At 44.6% G+C, this 17,139-nt stretch overlaps 1 protein-coding gene across 2 annotated transcripts in view; it reads left to right on the top strand.

Moving 5' to 3' along the window:
• The first annotated feature begins 907 nt into the window (after positions 1-907).
• The window catches only part of CCN4 (cellular communication network factor 4), a 37,059-nt gene continuing 20,827 nt past the window's right edge, over positions 908-17,139 (top strand). For both annotated transcript variants that reach the window (XM_049821860.1, XM_049821870.1), the window contains exon 1: positions 908-1,173. In XM_049821860.1, coding sequence (XP_049677817.1) covers positions 1,126-1,173 — 48 coding nt within the window. In that variant the 5' untranslated portion in view covers positions 908-1,125. The remainder of the gene's footprint in view (positions 1,174-17,139) is intronic.

The following is a 17,139-nucleotide window of genomic DNA, read 5'->3' on the forward strand; positions in this document are numbered from 1 at the left end:
CCTGCCACATCAAGCAAGAGGGCTTGCCTACTTTTAAATTTACCTGGACACCTCATTTAGCCCATGCTTCAACTCTTCCTTGGGTTTAAGAATTGTAAAGCTGTTTAATAGGATTTTTCTTCCCTTTGTAAGCACTCATTTTCCTTATACTATTCTATTTCAGTTTAAGGATGAAAGAGACTTTCAATTCTTTCCAATTCAGATTTCGAAAGGTGAGGGAAAATACTGTGCATGTGCCTAGGTAAAAGGAGAAATACACATCAGACATGACCCAGCTAAAATCTGGGTATACATTAACAGGGATACAGGTGATTAGCGAGTTTAGCTCTGCTCAGGGTGGGGTTTGCACTCCCATGTGCCTGGGCAATATTTGTTATGCCCACTACTGGCACAGGGTAGAAGTATAGCTGGGCCCAGGAGCTGATGCATACTGTGATACACTCCAGAAAATCACAGAAGGTATGTGTAACATGGCAGGGGATAGTATGTCCTTCCTTTTGTTTCCCATGTGGGTTGCTCTGTAAAGAGGGGGGTCCCAAGGGAGCTGGCAGACTGCCTGCACAGGGTGCACTCGCAGGACAAACATCCTCCCGCAATTCAAATGAAGCCACTCTTTTTAAAAGATTAAATAAATCAAACATCTGTGCGTATTAGTACACATGTCAGGTCATTAATCACGATCAGTAAAGCCAGATCAAACGTTTCTTGCCGTGCTGGCTAAGTTGCAAGAGTCTGAATGCCATGAGCAACACGAGAGGTAAGCTCTGAGCATTTCGGTGCTGTGCTAAGATCGCAGGGCGATGGACCACAGCGCTGCAGCTTTCCCTTTAAGAGCCCTTTGGCTAACGGCGATACACTGAAATGCAGGAGGTGGGACAACACCACACACAAAAATGAAGAAGTGAAGGCAGGAAAAGTTTCTCCAGAGGAAAAATGCAGGGCTTGTCCTTCACCCTGACGTCAGATCTGTCTTTAATAAAATCCCCAAAGAGCCAAGAGAAAAAGGCAGAGTGCCTAGGCTAGGTTGCCAGTTGAGGATTGCTCTGCGTTCCCCAAAGTGGTGTTTTTGTTCAAAACGGCTCTAAATCTGGGTTCAATCAATGTATTTAATCCCGGCTTCCAGGGATGAGGTGGCTTTTGCCCTGGATTCTAGCAACGAGCAGCATTTTGCAGGTGAGTTGGGAAACTGCAGGAGCGACTCGTCTTCTGCAAACACACTTGGGGTTAATGCACGGTGGGCTGGGAGAGCTGAGTGCCGTGCATGTGGGAAGGTGGGCACTAGTAAACTTTGGGGAGGTGGGAGATGTGAGAACGAGGAGGGAAAGATGAGCTGTGGAGGGAAAGAGAAAAGGAAAGGAAAGGAAAGGAAAGGAAAGGAAAGGAAAGGAAAGGAAAGGAAAGGAAAGGAAAGGAAAGGAAAGGAAAGGAAAGGAAAGGAAAGGAAAGGAAAGGAAAAAGGAAAGGAAAAAGGAAAGGAAAAAGGAAAGGGTGCAGAAGTGTCTCTGAGTTAAGTCCACCTCTGCACAGCATCCAGGTGGATCTGCACAGAAAACTGCAGTGTGGGGTGGTGGTGGTTTTTTCCTTTTTCTTTTTTTCTTCTTTTCCTTTTTTTTTTTTTTTCTTTTCCTTTAATTGCTGCTATTTGCATTGCGGAGCAAAAGGAGGAGGCAAAAATGACCCCTTCCTGCCCGAAGTAGCCAGGGTGAGGCTGCGAGGGCAGCGGCTTGGAGGGGAAAGCGGGCCGGGACCGAAGCAGTCCCGGGGCCGGTACCGGAGCAGGGGAAGGGGCCGGGAGCCGGGCGGTGCCGCCGGCCGCTCCCCCCAGGTGTGCCGCTGCCGGCGCTGCCTGCGGCCGGCGACGGAGGAGGGTTTACTTTCCCACTCTCCCCATCTCTTGCAGCTGCCCGGTCCACGCAGGCAGTAGCTGCTTTCCTTCCCCTCCTCTTTGGCAAAACCTGGGTGGAAAAGCCGCTCGTTTCAGAAGGTGTTTGAGTTTTTCTTCTTTTTTTTTTTCTTTTTTTTTTTTTTTTTTTTTTCTTTCCCCGGTGCGTGCTTGCGGCTGGCGTAGAGAGCGAGCCGGCTGCGGAGAGCTGTTGGAAGGTGTTTTTTAGGAAGGTGACGGTCGCGGCAGGGAGGCAGGCAGTGCGGGGAGCTCCTGTCCCCACCGGGAGAGCTACCCGCGATGTCCCTCATCATCGTCCCCACGCCCGGAGGCAACGCTCGGGGAGCCCTGGAGCACTCCGAAAGAGAGGTGGATCCTAAGGAGCCCTTTGGGGTACCCGGCTTGAGGCCGGGGCATTCCCTGAGCCAGACACGTGTGAAGTTGTGTCTGAGCATCGCTGCTGCTCGAAGGGGGGGGGTAATGTCAGCAGCTTTGCACGGGGAAGGGGGGATTTTGCTTTGCAGGGCTGGTGGCATCAGGGGTTGGCTTGTGTGTTGCGAGGTAAAGCGAGGCTTTAAAGCAAGAAAGTAGCACGCGTGGTGTGGTGTGGTACACCAGACGCACCTGCGTGAAGGCAGATGGCAAAGCGATAAGTCCTGCTTGAATGTGGAGATGGACTGATAGTGGTGCCTCTTCTAGGAAAAAAATACAGCGCAAAACAAAACACAAAACTAACAACAAACAAACAAAATGAAGCTCTTGGGCTCTCTGAGGTAAGCTGATTCTTACCTCGGTTGATTTTTGTTGAGCAAGGAAAAAATCTCACAGAGAGAGGACACCCCCCCCCCAACAGTGTTACTAGAGGAGATCTGTGTGAGCCTTGTAAATTTTACAGTGGTTGTCCCGGGTTCCCTTAATATCAAGGATGTTTGTAAAAAAAGCTGCTGTAGCATGAAAGTATGTGTGAGTGCATGCAGACACATGCGCTTGCTGGGGGGGTGAGTAAGTGAGTGCAATCCAACTACTGCTGGCAGCAAGTTTGGTCTAAAAAGTAACTCAAAAAGAGTTTAAAACAGTATCAAAAATCACCTAAAAAGAGTCCTGGGTCTCCACTGTTTCAATTGCAGCTCTCCATTGAATGGAGCAGGTGAAGCTGTGTCTCTCCGGAGCATCCCAGGGGCACTGTTACCTCCCAAACATACCCGTGGAGCTGGACCTTGGAAGGGTGTGCTTAGAAACCATTGAGTAGGGATGATTTCCCCCTGTAATGACGTGGCTTTCTGTGGGTCTTCTCCACACCAGAACTGGGATGTGACAGGGGGTTGGTAGGCTGAGGAAGGGCAGATTTCTGTCTGGTGTACACAAGGGAGTGAGGGAATGGGGATGAAAAGAATGATAGCACGGAGGGATGAGAGGGGTTGGGGAAAGCAACTAGGAGAGAGTTGTCTATGCAATATTTAAAGGACTATGTAATAGTCTATGTAATATTTAAAGGACTTTTGGAAGAAGAGCAGTCTTGCTTTGGTCTGCTTAAGGGAAGGATGTCTGAAGGAGCAAGGGATATTGCAAATGGTATAGGATATTGTGAATATTTAGCTGGCATGGCCACTCTGCTCATGAGCCATATCTTAGCTAAGTCACACAGGTCATAACAGATGAGTGCTGGTAAGGCTCTGACACCTCCCCACCTCATTGTCTATTGTGTTGCATCTTTGGTGGCATCAACACAACAGTAATAAAGATCTTTCCAACGCTGCAGAGGCATTCATGGAGTGTTGGCATCACGCAGGTCACTGTGCAGAGGCAAAGCTCTGTGGCCTCCCTGGGGACTTGTCACTCTTTACATATATGAAGAAATATGGACAGAAAAAGGTTCTCCACGGGGAAAGAGGAGGGTTGACTATCTGGAACATAACTGGAATATTTATACCCATTCCAGGGAGAAAGACAGAGGAGTTAATATGGGAAGGTCAAACAGGTCTCAAAGGGCATTTCAGAAGGCAGCTATCAGATTCTGCGGCAGTGCTCCCCGTCCCCCAGTACTGTATTAAGCTACAGGCAGTTACTGAGTTCTTAAACAGTTTTATCAACAGAGTTTTATTAGGGCATAACTGCACAGGCGATGGGCTTGGGAAAAGAAAAATAGCTGAGCATAGCTGGAATTGCAGGCATAAGTTTTCAAACATTTCTTAAAATATTTTTTTTTCATAGATATAAGGGCAGAGACCATGGGAGCCCAAGTCCCGTCAAGTAGGCTGAGATTCCTCAGTGCCTGAGTCATTTCTGCAGCAAGGACTTTAAGGCTGGATGTGTTGGCCCCTTTCAGTGCTGCACATTGAGGAATCAGAGCCAGGATCTTCAGCCTCTAGTCCAGATAACTCAGTAGATAAAAGACCCCTTGTTCAGTTTGGACTAAATGTCCCAAACCAGGGTGATGATCAGAAAATGCAGTTCTGCACTTTGTAGAAAATTAGTAAAGGAGGTTATACAGGAGGAACAGCATTGGAGGTTTCTAAAACATTTGAAGTGGAGAAATAGGTGGTGTGTGGATCTAAAAATCAAAAATAAATTTTAAAAAAGGTGAATGCCAGCCTGCAGACTTTTCCTTTAATGGTGCTGGTAAGCAGCAGGTCAAATAGAAAAGAATGGTGTTGCTCTTCATCGCATCAACTAGTAGGCAGGTATTGAAACTTTTATTTGATGTGGTGGCAGTCACGGCACACAAACACCAGGCTTTTGGCTTTAGTGCATTTGAGGGAGGAGAGAGATATTCAAAGATGGTTTTTTATAGGCACCATCTCCTTTGTGAGCATTGATTTCACTGGATAGTCACTGATAATGACCCAAACTCCGGGCTGCCCCAGGCTGTGTGGAAAGTGGTTTGAGAACCACAATGCATGGTTTTTCCTTCTCCTTTTTATAAGATTTATTGGCACAGATGTGAGGCCAAGAATTTCATTTGTAAAATGTTTAGATTTGGTGGCAGGAAAAAATTATTACATTTCTTTGGGTTCTTCCAGGCAAAACCACATTCTGACCAAACATGAACCAAAGAAAAAAAAAAAAAAAAAGAAAAGAAAAAGCTACAGATTGATTTATTAATTTATGTATTTGCTTTGCTAGCAGCTAATATATAGTCTAATGCTAAAGGTTCCAGACAGCTTTATTCTTGCCTGCAAAAATCCCTTGGCTTTCCAGGGGAGGTGAGCTAAGGTTTGTCTATTGAGTGCTTCTTAATGGAAGACTACAGGCTTGCAACATGGATAATGATACACAGATAATCTTAGGCAGAATAGGTTCAAAGTTGACGTGTCTTATCCCTCTAACCTTCCCACCATTCCCAAGATGTTGCTTGACAGCATCTGGTTGCCAGAGACAGGTTTGATACACTTCTCTTTAGAAGGGCTCCTATCCTACACTTCCATAAATTGTAGATGTCAATTAAAATTACACTGGTTATAGCAGCTGAAGATTCAGCTATGCAAATATCTATCTCGTGGCTCAAAGCTGGTAGATATAATCCCTGTGGGCATGGCTGCATCACACATGGGGCTTTCCCAAAGCTGATCTTCCATTTGGCAGTGCCCCCCTCACAAATCCGCTTGCAGAATGGAATCATTGCCAAGACAACATCCTGAAGGTAGCACTGAATGTGCTTCACGTGGATCAGAGGTCCAGACCCAAGTCTGTTTCTGATGAAGACGCCTCCTAAATACACAAACACACACACAGAGTTTTTGCTGAGAGCAGCAGGCTTCTATGCATTTTTTTCTTAACTTCTCCTATCAGTGACTGAATTTGCTTTGATAGCCATCAGCTGCCAGTGTGCAACAGTGTCTTTGCCAGCATTAACCGAGACAGAGCTGGGGACAGGGACTGGCTTCCTCACCCTCCTTGCAGTTGTGCCACTGCCTGTTTGTGTCCTCTTGGACTCAAATGGGTCCTGTCCCCATTCCACACTGCAGCAGTCCTGCCTGCAGGGCGAGTACTTTGCTAGTGGGGCTTCTCCAGGGAAAGGCATTAGTTAAAATGATAACTGTGGGGTTTAGCAAAAGGAAGAGTTTTACATGATGATACTGGGAGTCTGTCCATGGAAAGGCTCATGCATCTTTAACTTCTCCTGCCTTCCCCAGGTGCTATGAAAAGGCACCAGTTAAAAATTTTAGAAGTCCTCCACACCCTCATGGGACATTTGACTTCTTTCTTCAGAAGCTCTAGGCTCCCACGTTGGGATGGTAAGAGTTGCTTTAGCATCTTCCCAGTGCTCAGCTTACTGAGAACTGCTCTTTTTGGATGGCTTCAATGTCCCAGCGGGGTCCTGAGCATTCTTGTCTGGACAGCCCTGGCTCTCATGCACAAGTGGAAATGAAGCTGTTTTAAACAAAAAGAAATAGTATCATGTATGTGAACATTGGCAGCTGTGGCCTGGCAAAAGCTGGACGCCCACAGCTTCAGCTGAAGATACATTTGAGTATCAAGCCTGACAGCATCTCATGTTGTGGACCAGAGAGCGGGGTAAGGTTTCTTCACCGGTTCAGACTTAAGTTTGTCACCAGGAGGTGCAGGTAGGCACCCTGGATTAAGATAGTCCCCCTTTGCTTTCTTATAATACAGCTCAACAATCCTCATTCTTAGGTGCTTATGTCAAAAGTAGAATTTTCTGTTCCTATTAAATAGAAACTTTGACTGATGGCTGTCAGCTTGGCAGTGATGGGCCCAAAGTCTATCCATTTGTTTTCTTTCTGTGTTCTGATGTTCACCAAGTACTCAGACCCAGTTTCTTGGACTGGGCTTAAAGTACACAATTCCCCCCCCTCACTCCCTCTTCCAAGTTTTGGCCCACCCAGGGTCTCCTGAGATGAGTTACCTTCAGCCTTCCATTGCTGCAGGTTGGCAAGGGGATCACAGGGCTTTATTTTTACAGATGTGTTCCTGGGTCAAGGGACTCTGATTCTGCTGCTTTAGAAGCCCTGTGCAGATGTTCTCCAGTGGTGCTCTGGGTTTCCTAGCTGTGGGTGAGGATCACTGGTTCTCCTGCACCCTGGTGGTCTCCCAGCTCTGTGAGGTACCTCCACTGGTGCCTCTGTTATTTATTGCATCCATGCTGAAACCTTACATGTTTCCCTCTTGGCTGCTGCTGATTCTGGCATCCTGGGTGAAGCTTCTGGAGTCCTCTTAATCCCTTGTGCCTTCTAATAGACTGCTACTGGGCTTTAACTTGTAATCCTTGCATCTGAGCTAGGTGTGGGAAAGCAGAAGGGAGAAAAGGCATTTTTACCTCTGTGGGTGCCAACAGCTGGCTCTGCTCTACAAGTAATTCTTCTTGTGGATGGGAAGGAAAGGAGAGCCTTTAGGCCAAAACAGCTGTGGAAGAAGATAAAACTTAAGCTAAGCTTTGCAGCACAACTTGAATAATGAATTTCTAATACTTGGGTTGGTAATGCATTCCAGGACTGTGTGGTCATCTCTGTGTTCCTCTTCTCTTTCTCAATAGCTCCCACGTTGTTCTGTTTTATTAGTCTGGGTCTGTCATTCTACTTAACCTATAAAGCAAATGAGAGATGAGCAAGCTGGAAGGCCAAGTTTCATGAACTCCAGGATGGCGTGCAATGAGCCCAAAGGGAAACCTGAGAGGTATTTGAAGAAGTAATTGTGAGCTTATGCATCATCCATGGAGGGTTGTGAGTCACCTGGATCCTGATGTTGCTGGACATGTGTGCAGTTAGGTCTTTACTGTCACGGAGAAATTCCAGCCCTGCACAAGCACCTTCTCCTAAGAGCTTGCCTTGCAGATTTGGAAGAAGTTACAAGAAAAAATGTCTCATGCTTGGTGATGGGGCAGCATAGCAAGGTCACTTGGTCCAGCATTTCATTGACACTCAGATGAACAGAACTCGCAATACCTGTAATGCTTTGGCTGCTTTTATGCCTTTTTCTTAGAGCTGAAACAAACTCCTCCTACCCAGCTTAAGGTGAATCTGTCCTTTCCCTTCCTAGCATACTGAAATTACCTCCAGTGAAAGGCTTCCAGGTGGATATGAAGCATTGGCTTTGTTATTACATCTCTAGCATGCAGCTGTCTAGCTTGAGTGAGTTAGTAGCTACATTAGATTTAGAAACATGGAACTACTATATGTAGAATCCGTATATAATGGAAAGAACACAGTAAAGTCAGTAGTAGTAAGCAATTTGTAATTCTCTACAATACCTGACACAAAACTTGCTACGTGTCACCAAGAGCAGCATAACCCACATAGACTTAACAACTTTGACCAAAATTGCTCTGGATGACTCAGGGATTATTATTATTTTTTTAATTTCTTTTAGAAATCAGTGATTTTTTTTAGCTATGTGTACATGGTGGCACTTTCCCCTTTCTAGAATTTATGAATGCAACTCAAACTTTAATTTCTGAGTGGTTTAAAAGTTTCAATTCCTTTCCATGCTCTAGCAGCTTTCCAGACTACCATCTTGCTTTCATTTTTGGTGTTTTCTTACTGAAGCTTTTTGAGTAACAAGAGACAGCAAGATGAGTGGGGGATTGTTTCTTTCTTTTGCTGAAGTTTCCTCATCTCCATGTGCGTATGCTTGGCCTGTGACAGGATGATTATACAGAAAAGAAAGGAGCATGGCTTCACTGAAACCCAGTTTGGTGCCTTTTGGGGACAACACTAATCATATGAGGCAGTGACTCTGGTGAATTTGTTTTACTCCATCCAGGGGCCAGACATCTGGCACTAGGCAGACAACTTATGAAGCAGCTCTCTGCAGAGAGACTGCTAACTTCCCCAAAAAGTGCCATCACTATCATAAAGCATTTCCTGACTATGCTCTAAACACTTGTGTCATTGTCACTGCCATGACTGATAAATGGTATCCTTGGCATTCTCACATTTGTGGTGCAAGATGCCACTCTGCATCTGTGTTCTTTGGACTTGTGGATCCTCCTTTCTGGGTTTTAAAGTCCACCAAAATATTCCTGGATGTGTATGATAACCAAGCAGGCTATAGGTCACATTCATGATGACCAGCTTATATCTACCATGAGAGAGGGAACCTTCTGTATCTGGGCTGACAAGAAGGCAGAGACATCAAAATCCATATGAGGGAAATTAAGCACTCCTCTGAGTGGCTGGCACATGTACTTGGCTGCCCGCAGGCTACTAATTCCCTGGTTTTAGAGTAACAGCTGGGTCATTTTAGCTGTTTAGCAAGGAAGGACCAAACCACAAAAACTGCAGCCAGTGCTGAGAATCTGCAAGTGGATTACACTGTAAAACTCTTTGGTTACATTTTTATGAGGAAAAAAGGGTGGAAAATTAATTAGGAAAATATCCAGGTTCCATTAACTAGCTTGGCCATTCAGCAGGTGATTTATTTATAAGCACTGCTGGCAGTATTGCCTGCTGGATCTTGGCCTTGGAGGACGAGGTCATACCCACAGCATCTGTGTGTGGGCTGATATACACTGATGCAAGAGAATGAGGGCAAATTTCGTTGGCTTCTTTCTGTGAGTTTTTCTTCCACATTTGACCCTAGGTATTGCAGTTACTGTAGTGAAATATATAATGACATCCCTGCTATTTAACAGTGCAATTCATTTACGGAGAGCATTCACTATTAATTTTCACTGTTTTATTAGAGTGCCAAGTGTACGTTTTTAAAATTACATTTACAAAATACATACAGGTCAAAGAAGCTGCAAGGTGATGTCTATGAGGTAGTGGATTTCTGGAGGTCACTTGACTTATTTTTCCATATTTTACATCAAAACCTGTACTAAGCTTCCTCAGTGCACTGGGGTTCCCCAAAGAGGTGGTACGATTGCGCTTGTGCAGGCTGGTGAATTCCTCGCCCACCAAAGCTGCCTGGGTGTGGGTGAGCTCCTGAGCTTGTGGTGGAACGATGCATTACGTGCCTGGTTTCAGGCTCAGATAAGATGCTTCTGCTTCATTTAGATGATACGCTTAATTCTGTGTGATTTACATGTACATACATACAATACACATATGCATATACCCACATCCCCCCTGTATTTTTATGTTTTTGTGTCAGTTATTCCATGTGTCATATAGACAGTCTGTTTGCACGCAAGATGTTTGTGTCATAGTTTTGACTGTTCCTGCACCTCCCACCCCCCCCCCCCCCCAGCAATATTAAAATGCTTTCCAGAATATCATCTGGGAGGCTGGAGTATTTGATTAGAGCAATAAATGGATATTGCGGCAGCACAGTTGAGATCCCTTTAAAACCTCTGCATCCGCCATGACTGTACCATTTAGTAGAGGAACAATTAAAGAATTGCATTTGTCTCTTTCCCATGTGACTATATGACCATAAAGGTGTTGAGCCTAGTTTTATTGTTCACCCCGTAAAATACAGGGGAAGCTTTCTTAGAAAAACTGCCTTTACAACAGGAGCTGTGCGGATATAAATATTTTGGCTTAACACCTCCCTCCCCATACGCTTCCCAAATGTGGTTTTTCTGGCACAAATCGTGTCTGTGGAGCAGCCTTGGCCCAGGGGGATGCTCGGAAGAAGCAGGGTGCTGTGCAAAGCTGCTGGGGAGGACCACAGTCTTCTCATTTGTGCACCAACACTGCCCTCGCGTGTCAGGGAACTGGGTGACCAAACCTGTGCCTGCGTGGAGGCTCTGGGCACAGCTCCCGCTCCTGCTTGGCATGCTGTGGGCTACAGGCAGCCAACACCAGTTATTCGGAGACAAGCAAAAATGTCAGTACCCATATAATTAGAAATTCACCTCTAGCCTTCTGGAGACAAAAGACATAGGTGGGATCCTCCTCCATGTGGGAGAGCAGCAGCGTTAACTGCTGAAGGGCTGGGATGTTGCAACTTTGCAGCTTGGGGTTGTTTAGGATGGGGATGTGGTAGCATTTGCACGGTGTGGTTTTTGGGAGGCATGTAGGTGCTGAAGTCTAAGCAACTTTCTCCTTGTGACCTGTCAAAGCGCTTCAGTGCCAGGGTGCAAGTCTCCCCACGTGAGTGGGTTGTGGTAGAGCTGCAGCAATACCCTGGCCTAAGCAAGGTTTTTTTATTGGTTTGTTTATTTATTTACTTATTTATTTTATGCCATTCATGGTGTCAGCAGGTCTGCGCATCAGAAACGGGAGTTTTGTCACCTGGTTGGTTTAGACCTGGGCCCCAGCAGGTATCACAGCTGCACGCAAGCAAGAGGGGATCATGTGCGAAAGACCCATTTCATCACTTTGCGCGGATGAATCAAGTTATAAACTGCTGATCACCACTGATTTTCTGGATTTGAAGGTATTAGAGAGGTGAAAGAGTCTTTCCCTTTTGCAGGCATCAGGTGCATCTGATGGTCAAAAGTTAAAACACTAAGCAACTGACTTTGCTGAACTGACAGCATCTGAGAGTCAGCTCAGTGGAACAAGTTCTTTTTTGCATCCAGTAAGAACTAAACAACTTAGGTTTTTAGCTGTGTGTAGGAGGAGGGATCATGGTATGGTTACAGTGTAGGAACAAGAAATCTAACTGCTATTTTTGGCTCTGCCACAGACATCCTGTCTGCCTTTGGGACAGTCACTTCGTTTCTTGGCCCCAGATTAAACCAGGGTTATTCAATTGTTTCACCCTCGTGAAAGATGCTGCTTTCCACCACGAGCAATCCCTCCTAGGAGCAGAATGTCACACGCTCTGCTTGCTTTTGCAAGTGCCGTGTGTGCATTCCCATCCGAAAAGCTGATACCTCCAAGTATATCAGCCTTCACATTTACCGCTTGCACCAGTTATTTTAGGTTCATTCTCTGGCTTTTTTTTTTTTTACTAAAGCCCTGAATTTCAGTTCTGTTTCCACTGACTTCAGGGGTAGGAGGATACATTCTCCAGCACAATACATACTTTTCCTGTCCTAATAACTTCACTCCTTTGCTTTTTTCTTCATGAATTTATGCCAGAAGGTGTTATCATTTCCTTGCTTGTAGTTTCCACTGTGTTTATTTCAGAAGTAATGGTTTTGTCCCCAAAGTCTTGTAAAAGCCAAGGGCAAATCTACTGGCCCTTCTCTTTTTTCTTCCTTCCCCATTTGCAATGTGTCAGCTTTTGTTGAGGGTGGGAGGGTAGGTACAGATGCTTTTGGGGGCTTTCTCTTGCATATTAAAACAGGATCTGAGCTTCAAGCATGTCTGGAATAATGTCTGTAATGCAAAGCCCAGGCTGGCTTGAGAGCTGGCTCTGATCTCTTCTGAGTCTCCTCCTTCCCGTTGCCAGAGCTCACTCTTTTTGCTGTTTTTGGGCCAGTTCTTCAGGAACAGCTTGTTCCCCCTCTTCAGGGACTCATCACCTACCCCTTCTCCTTTTTCATAGCACGTGGGACAAGATGCTGTCTGTAGCTATCACTCTGCCGACGGCTGCTCTGTAGCAGTTCTTGCTAGAAAACCAAATGCCCCTTAGAAAAGTTGTTTAGCTCAGCCGATCTCTCAAGCCTCGCATGGGAGACTTACATGGGTGGTCTTTTCTCCAAGCTCCCCTTGGCTGTGTCTCCATGCGATCCTGCTGGCTCCTCATCCCTGATGCTCTGCTCAGCCACTGCTATGGGCAGCTAAAACACGGGTGAAAGGACCCCATGTTATTATCCCGCCAGAATTAAGGACACGCTGTTTCTCGGGGCTAGAGCTTGGGGCTGGCCAAAGCAGTTAAACCAAGACTGGTGATTCGGTTGCCCATGCACTCACAGCCTCAGGTGGTCTCCTCTTCATATGGGGCTCCAGAGCAGGAGATGGGCAAATACCTGCTGCAAAACTGTGTTGCAATGCAATGGCCCTCAGCTTACATGAGGGCTTAACCAAATTTATCCAAGTCTTGCAAGCCAAATATTCGGGGCCAAGTCCTGCTGATTTTCAGAAAGGGAAAGAATTATGTTCCTAGCCCTGAGCTAGCAGCCAAAAGAAGGATCCTTCCCATGCCAGGTCTGTAGCATTTTAAATGGGGGACTCCGTGGAAATCCAGACCAACGCAGAAGGTGTAGAGAAATTGTCCACGGCAAGGTAAGGGAACTTGATGACTGTGAGAGAACATCAAGGTGAAAATTTTTAATCTGAATTCAGGGTTTGCTTTAAAGAATGCTATCAAGCAGCCAAACTATTAAAACCAAACTCCTTTTAAATTTGGAACTGCAGAGAAGATCTTGGAGCATCTGTGGGTGGTAACTTCTGCATGAACCCCAGTTCAGTGCTGAAGAAGCACTGTTTTGGAACAAAACCATTCTTTTATTCCCTTCTCACTAATGTTGAATATAAGGTATTTGAATAGTAGTCATTCTGAATTATCTTAAAGTTAAGAGTGTACCTGCTGCCTCCTAGGAGTTGCCCTGGCTTTTCAGCCTCTGTCTGTGGAAAGCCCCAGTGCTTTTTTGTATCTTTTAATCTCATAATTTGTTGTGATCATCTTATTTCCTTTTAATGCTATTAAAGCTTAAGTGAGGTACACTTCCTACAGTTTTCACTCTTTCTTTTGCCAAACTGCTACCTATATGGATCATCTGATGCTATTAAGATCTACTGAATGAAATGATAAAACAACATTTACCCTGAATTAGGTAAACACCTGAAAAAAACCCAGGATATGGATCTAAATCACTCTTAAAGATGAAAAATAAGACAAAAACATAGTGGAGTGAATGTAAACCCCAAGCATCCTCTTCTGAAAAGCCACTAAAAAAGCAGGCAGTATCTGTTCCCTTCTGGTTTGGGGAGTTAATGGTTGTGAACATGGGGTGTGAGACCCTGGTCCCCAAGGATCTGCTCTAAACTCCCCTCAACCACAGTGCAGTTTGTAACAGGCTTGAAATTATTAGTTGTTGGCTTAAAAAAATGAGTGTATTTGGAAAAAAATGTTGTTCCTTCTCATTTTACATCAGTCTCCTTGTAAAAGGTTTGCTTGTTTGTGTTTCTGTGTTTTGTTTTTCTATAGGAAGGATACCGCAAGTACCATGTGAGTAACAAAAGTCACATATTTTTGCTCACCTTCTGATAAAGCTAAACTCATTCCTGCTTTTTTCTATTGTTCTGATGAGCTAGAGGGGTTTCAGACAATGAACGTTGTCCCAGGCTTACACAGTACATTAACAAATAGTTTCTGTAACAGAAACAGAGCAGGAGGAAAAAAAGAAAAGCCCTTGTGTGTTACTGTTGAAATGCTGAATTCAACTGTTTTCTTGGAAAGCTAATGGGAGGTCTGTGTAGGGTCAGAAACCTGAGACCAGATCCACACCAGTGTTCTAATATCTCTTTATTTTTCTCTACTTTGTGTCTGAATCCAAATTGAAACCAGTGAGACCTGGACACTCCTGAGGTAGTGAGCTTGGCTGAAAAAAAAACGAGAAATAGGAAATCAAAATTATCATTTCATAGGGTTATTCAGCCTAGGAGAGTAGAGGAGGCAGGAGAAAAGTGGCCTTTGAAAAGTGTATGTTGAGAGATGGACAGTCATGGGAGGTCTGCTCCTCAGTGCCTTTGCTGCTTCTGGCTCAGCTGGACCTTAGGGCCTGGCAGCCATCCTCAAGCCAGTAAATTCCCATTGTGTGAGACTTCCTAGAACCTTGAACAGGCTTTATTTCTTCGTGGTGGCCTGGGAAGTGGATGCTATTGCTGATAAGTGCTGTCCAGCTGCCAGCACCCTGGAGCCTGCTCTCTCCCCTCTCTGTACTTTGTTGCTGCCGTGGTCTTTCTTTTTTTTTTTTTTTTTTTTTTTTTTATTAAATCTCAACTGTTAATCTCCTTGGTAGATTTGAGGAAGAAACGGACAAGTGAAAAAATGCACCTCTGACTCCTGATCCCACTTTCCTGTTGATACAGCTGTGTGTTTCCTACTAAACGGCTCAGCGAACAAGACAGTTTAACCCTTCAAATCTTGCAGTTGTGTTGCTTTAGCATCACCAGTTTCTCTCCTTAAAGAAAATTTCCCCTCTTGTCTCTGTCCAGAGCAGCCTTTTTTTTCTTCTCCTTTTTTTTGCACATCCTCACACATTTCACATCCTGTTGTGGTTTAACACTTTATTCAAAAAGAACAGGATTTCCTCTTGCTTTTGGTGAAAACACTTCTGTCCTTTGCAAGCCTCAATTTCTGGTGTTGTGTTCATGGAGGAGAAAGTAATTATACATCCTAAGTTTAATGCACAGTAATTAAAATTCAATCAATAAAATCCTTGGCAAAGGCATCAGCAGAAGGCTGACATACGAAAATTCTGTAAACTGAATTTTTATTGCGTGAGATGAGAAAGTGTCTACTGGATTTCAGCTTGGGATAAATTACATGCCAAGGGTATTTCAGCCCTTCCTACCAGAACAAACTCTTCATCACAACTGTCTCTGTTTTCATTCCGCTGTTGTATGGCTATTTAATTGATGGCATTGGTGGTATCACACCCGTTGGTGGGGACCTGGCTGTGGCGTCCTTAGTGAAACCTCTCTGCTACTGGTGTGGAGCTACAAGTATATCCAGGCTGAGGAATATGCTGGCTGTCAGATAATCGTTCCTCTTATGTGAACAAAATGGACAAACCTTGTCTTTTTGCTAAAGTATGGGTTGAAGGTGCTCAGCTATGGTGTCCCTTTGGATTTGAAGTCCTCCAGACACCTCTGAAAGTCATATTCAGCAAAATTCATATGCTACAAGCTGAACACTGATTATTCTATGGGTGAGTGGATAGAAATTTGCTCTTCCCAGGCACGTCACCAGCATAGTCATGGGCCTATAGCCCTTTTGGCATGTCTGGCTTTCCTATCTCTGCCTATCCATCCTGATATCTTCATAGAGGAACTCTCTTGGGATCTCCATTGCCCTTATTCTCTGGCTGCCATCTCTCTTGATGGCAGCTGCATGTTTCTCCATGGTCTGGGTAGCTCACAATCTTCAGGGTTTGTTTCCTGTAGCAAAAGAAGCATGACCGCTCCTGTTCTGCAGACACGGAGAGGCTAAACGCTGCGTGCAAACAGGAAAGTCATGCCCTAGTCCTTACCTTTAGCAGCCTTAAAGTTAGGAATTTTTCTGGAGTAGTTATTGAGTCTTTTGTGTAGTCAGTGCAATGATCTCCTCTGATGTCAGCAGAGAGGGGCCCACGGTTTGATCCAGCAGCTGCGAGCGCAGCTAATTGCATGAAGAAGCTGAGGAGAGTGGGGCCTTTTACAAGTAATCTCACCGGTGCAGAAGATCCCACTTGTCTGCTGAGTGTCTTGCAAATGTGGTAGCTGCTTGTAACCGAATCTGCAAACTTTTACAACACTGGACAGTGAGCTGGTGATTTGCTCAGAAACATTTCTGGAGTCATTTTGTGTATGCACTTAATTGTCAGTGGTTTTTATTTGTTGGCTAGCTCTAAATTAACTTGACTGTGCAAATCATCTGACTTTCATTAGTATCAATATTCTTTTAAGACATTCGTATTTTAGTCACACTGTTCTGGCAGCCACTTATCCTTTGCAGTGACTATGAGAAGCAATCAAGATATATCCATGTGCCATAACCATGCAGCTATGTGGTCTACATTAGAAAGGAACCTCCCTTCTTTTTAGCAACTGCCGTTAAAAGCAAGCTGTTTACATTGGCTCATTTTAGTAGTCTTATTTGTAACTATATCTTCCTGCATTGGCACCTCCAAGTCCCAATCAAAACTGATTTCCTCCCGCTCTCCTCTCCAGCTATGTTCCCAGATAAATAAAAGTGAGTATGTCTTGTGAGAGGGATTTTTTTCTTTCTTGCCTTTTCTGGGGGAAAGCTGATCAGATATCCTCTTGGTCATGTAAGAACTGAGTAGCTTCTACTTTCACTGAGAAGAAAAAAGTTCTTTTTGTGCCTGTAATGGGATGAACTGCCTCTTGAATGGTTGTGTACTCCAGAACTTTGCCCTCTTGATGGACTTGTCTTGAACACAGCATTCTTTTTTTCTTTCCTCAGAAAGAAGTGGAGGTTGGTTGGTTTGTTTGTTGGTTGAGCCTGTAGCTCAGGTGAAGTTAATCGCAGCATTCAAAAAATTAATAGTAATAGGATAAAGATACTTTATGTTTTTCGCTGCTGGTAAAGATTTGTCTTATTAGATGCCCTCTTTGGAATTGCTTTATTACTTTTTCATTACTGAAAGCAGTGATGGTGTTGATTTCTAACAGGAACCCCAGATAGGTCAGAGTCTCTTATGAATAATTCATGTCACATTAGTGCCAGTTTTAAGGGATTAGTTTCATACTAGATGGCATTCAGTTTGTGGACTTCTGATGTCCTTTTGC

Source organism: Accipiter gentilis, chromosome 2 (assembly GCF_929443795.1).
Source record: "Accipiter gentilis chromosome 2, bAccGen1.1, whole genome shotgun sequence".
Classification (NCBI taxonomy): Eukaryota; Metazoa; Chordata; class Aves; order Accipitriformes; family Accipitridae; genus Astur; species Astur gentilis.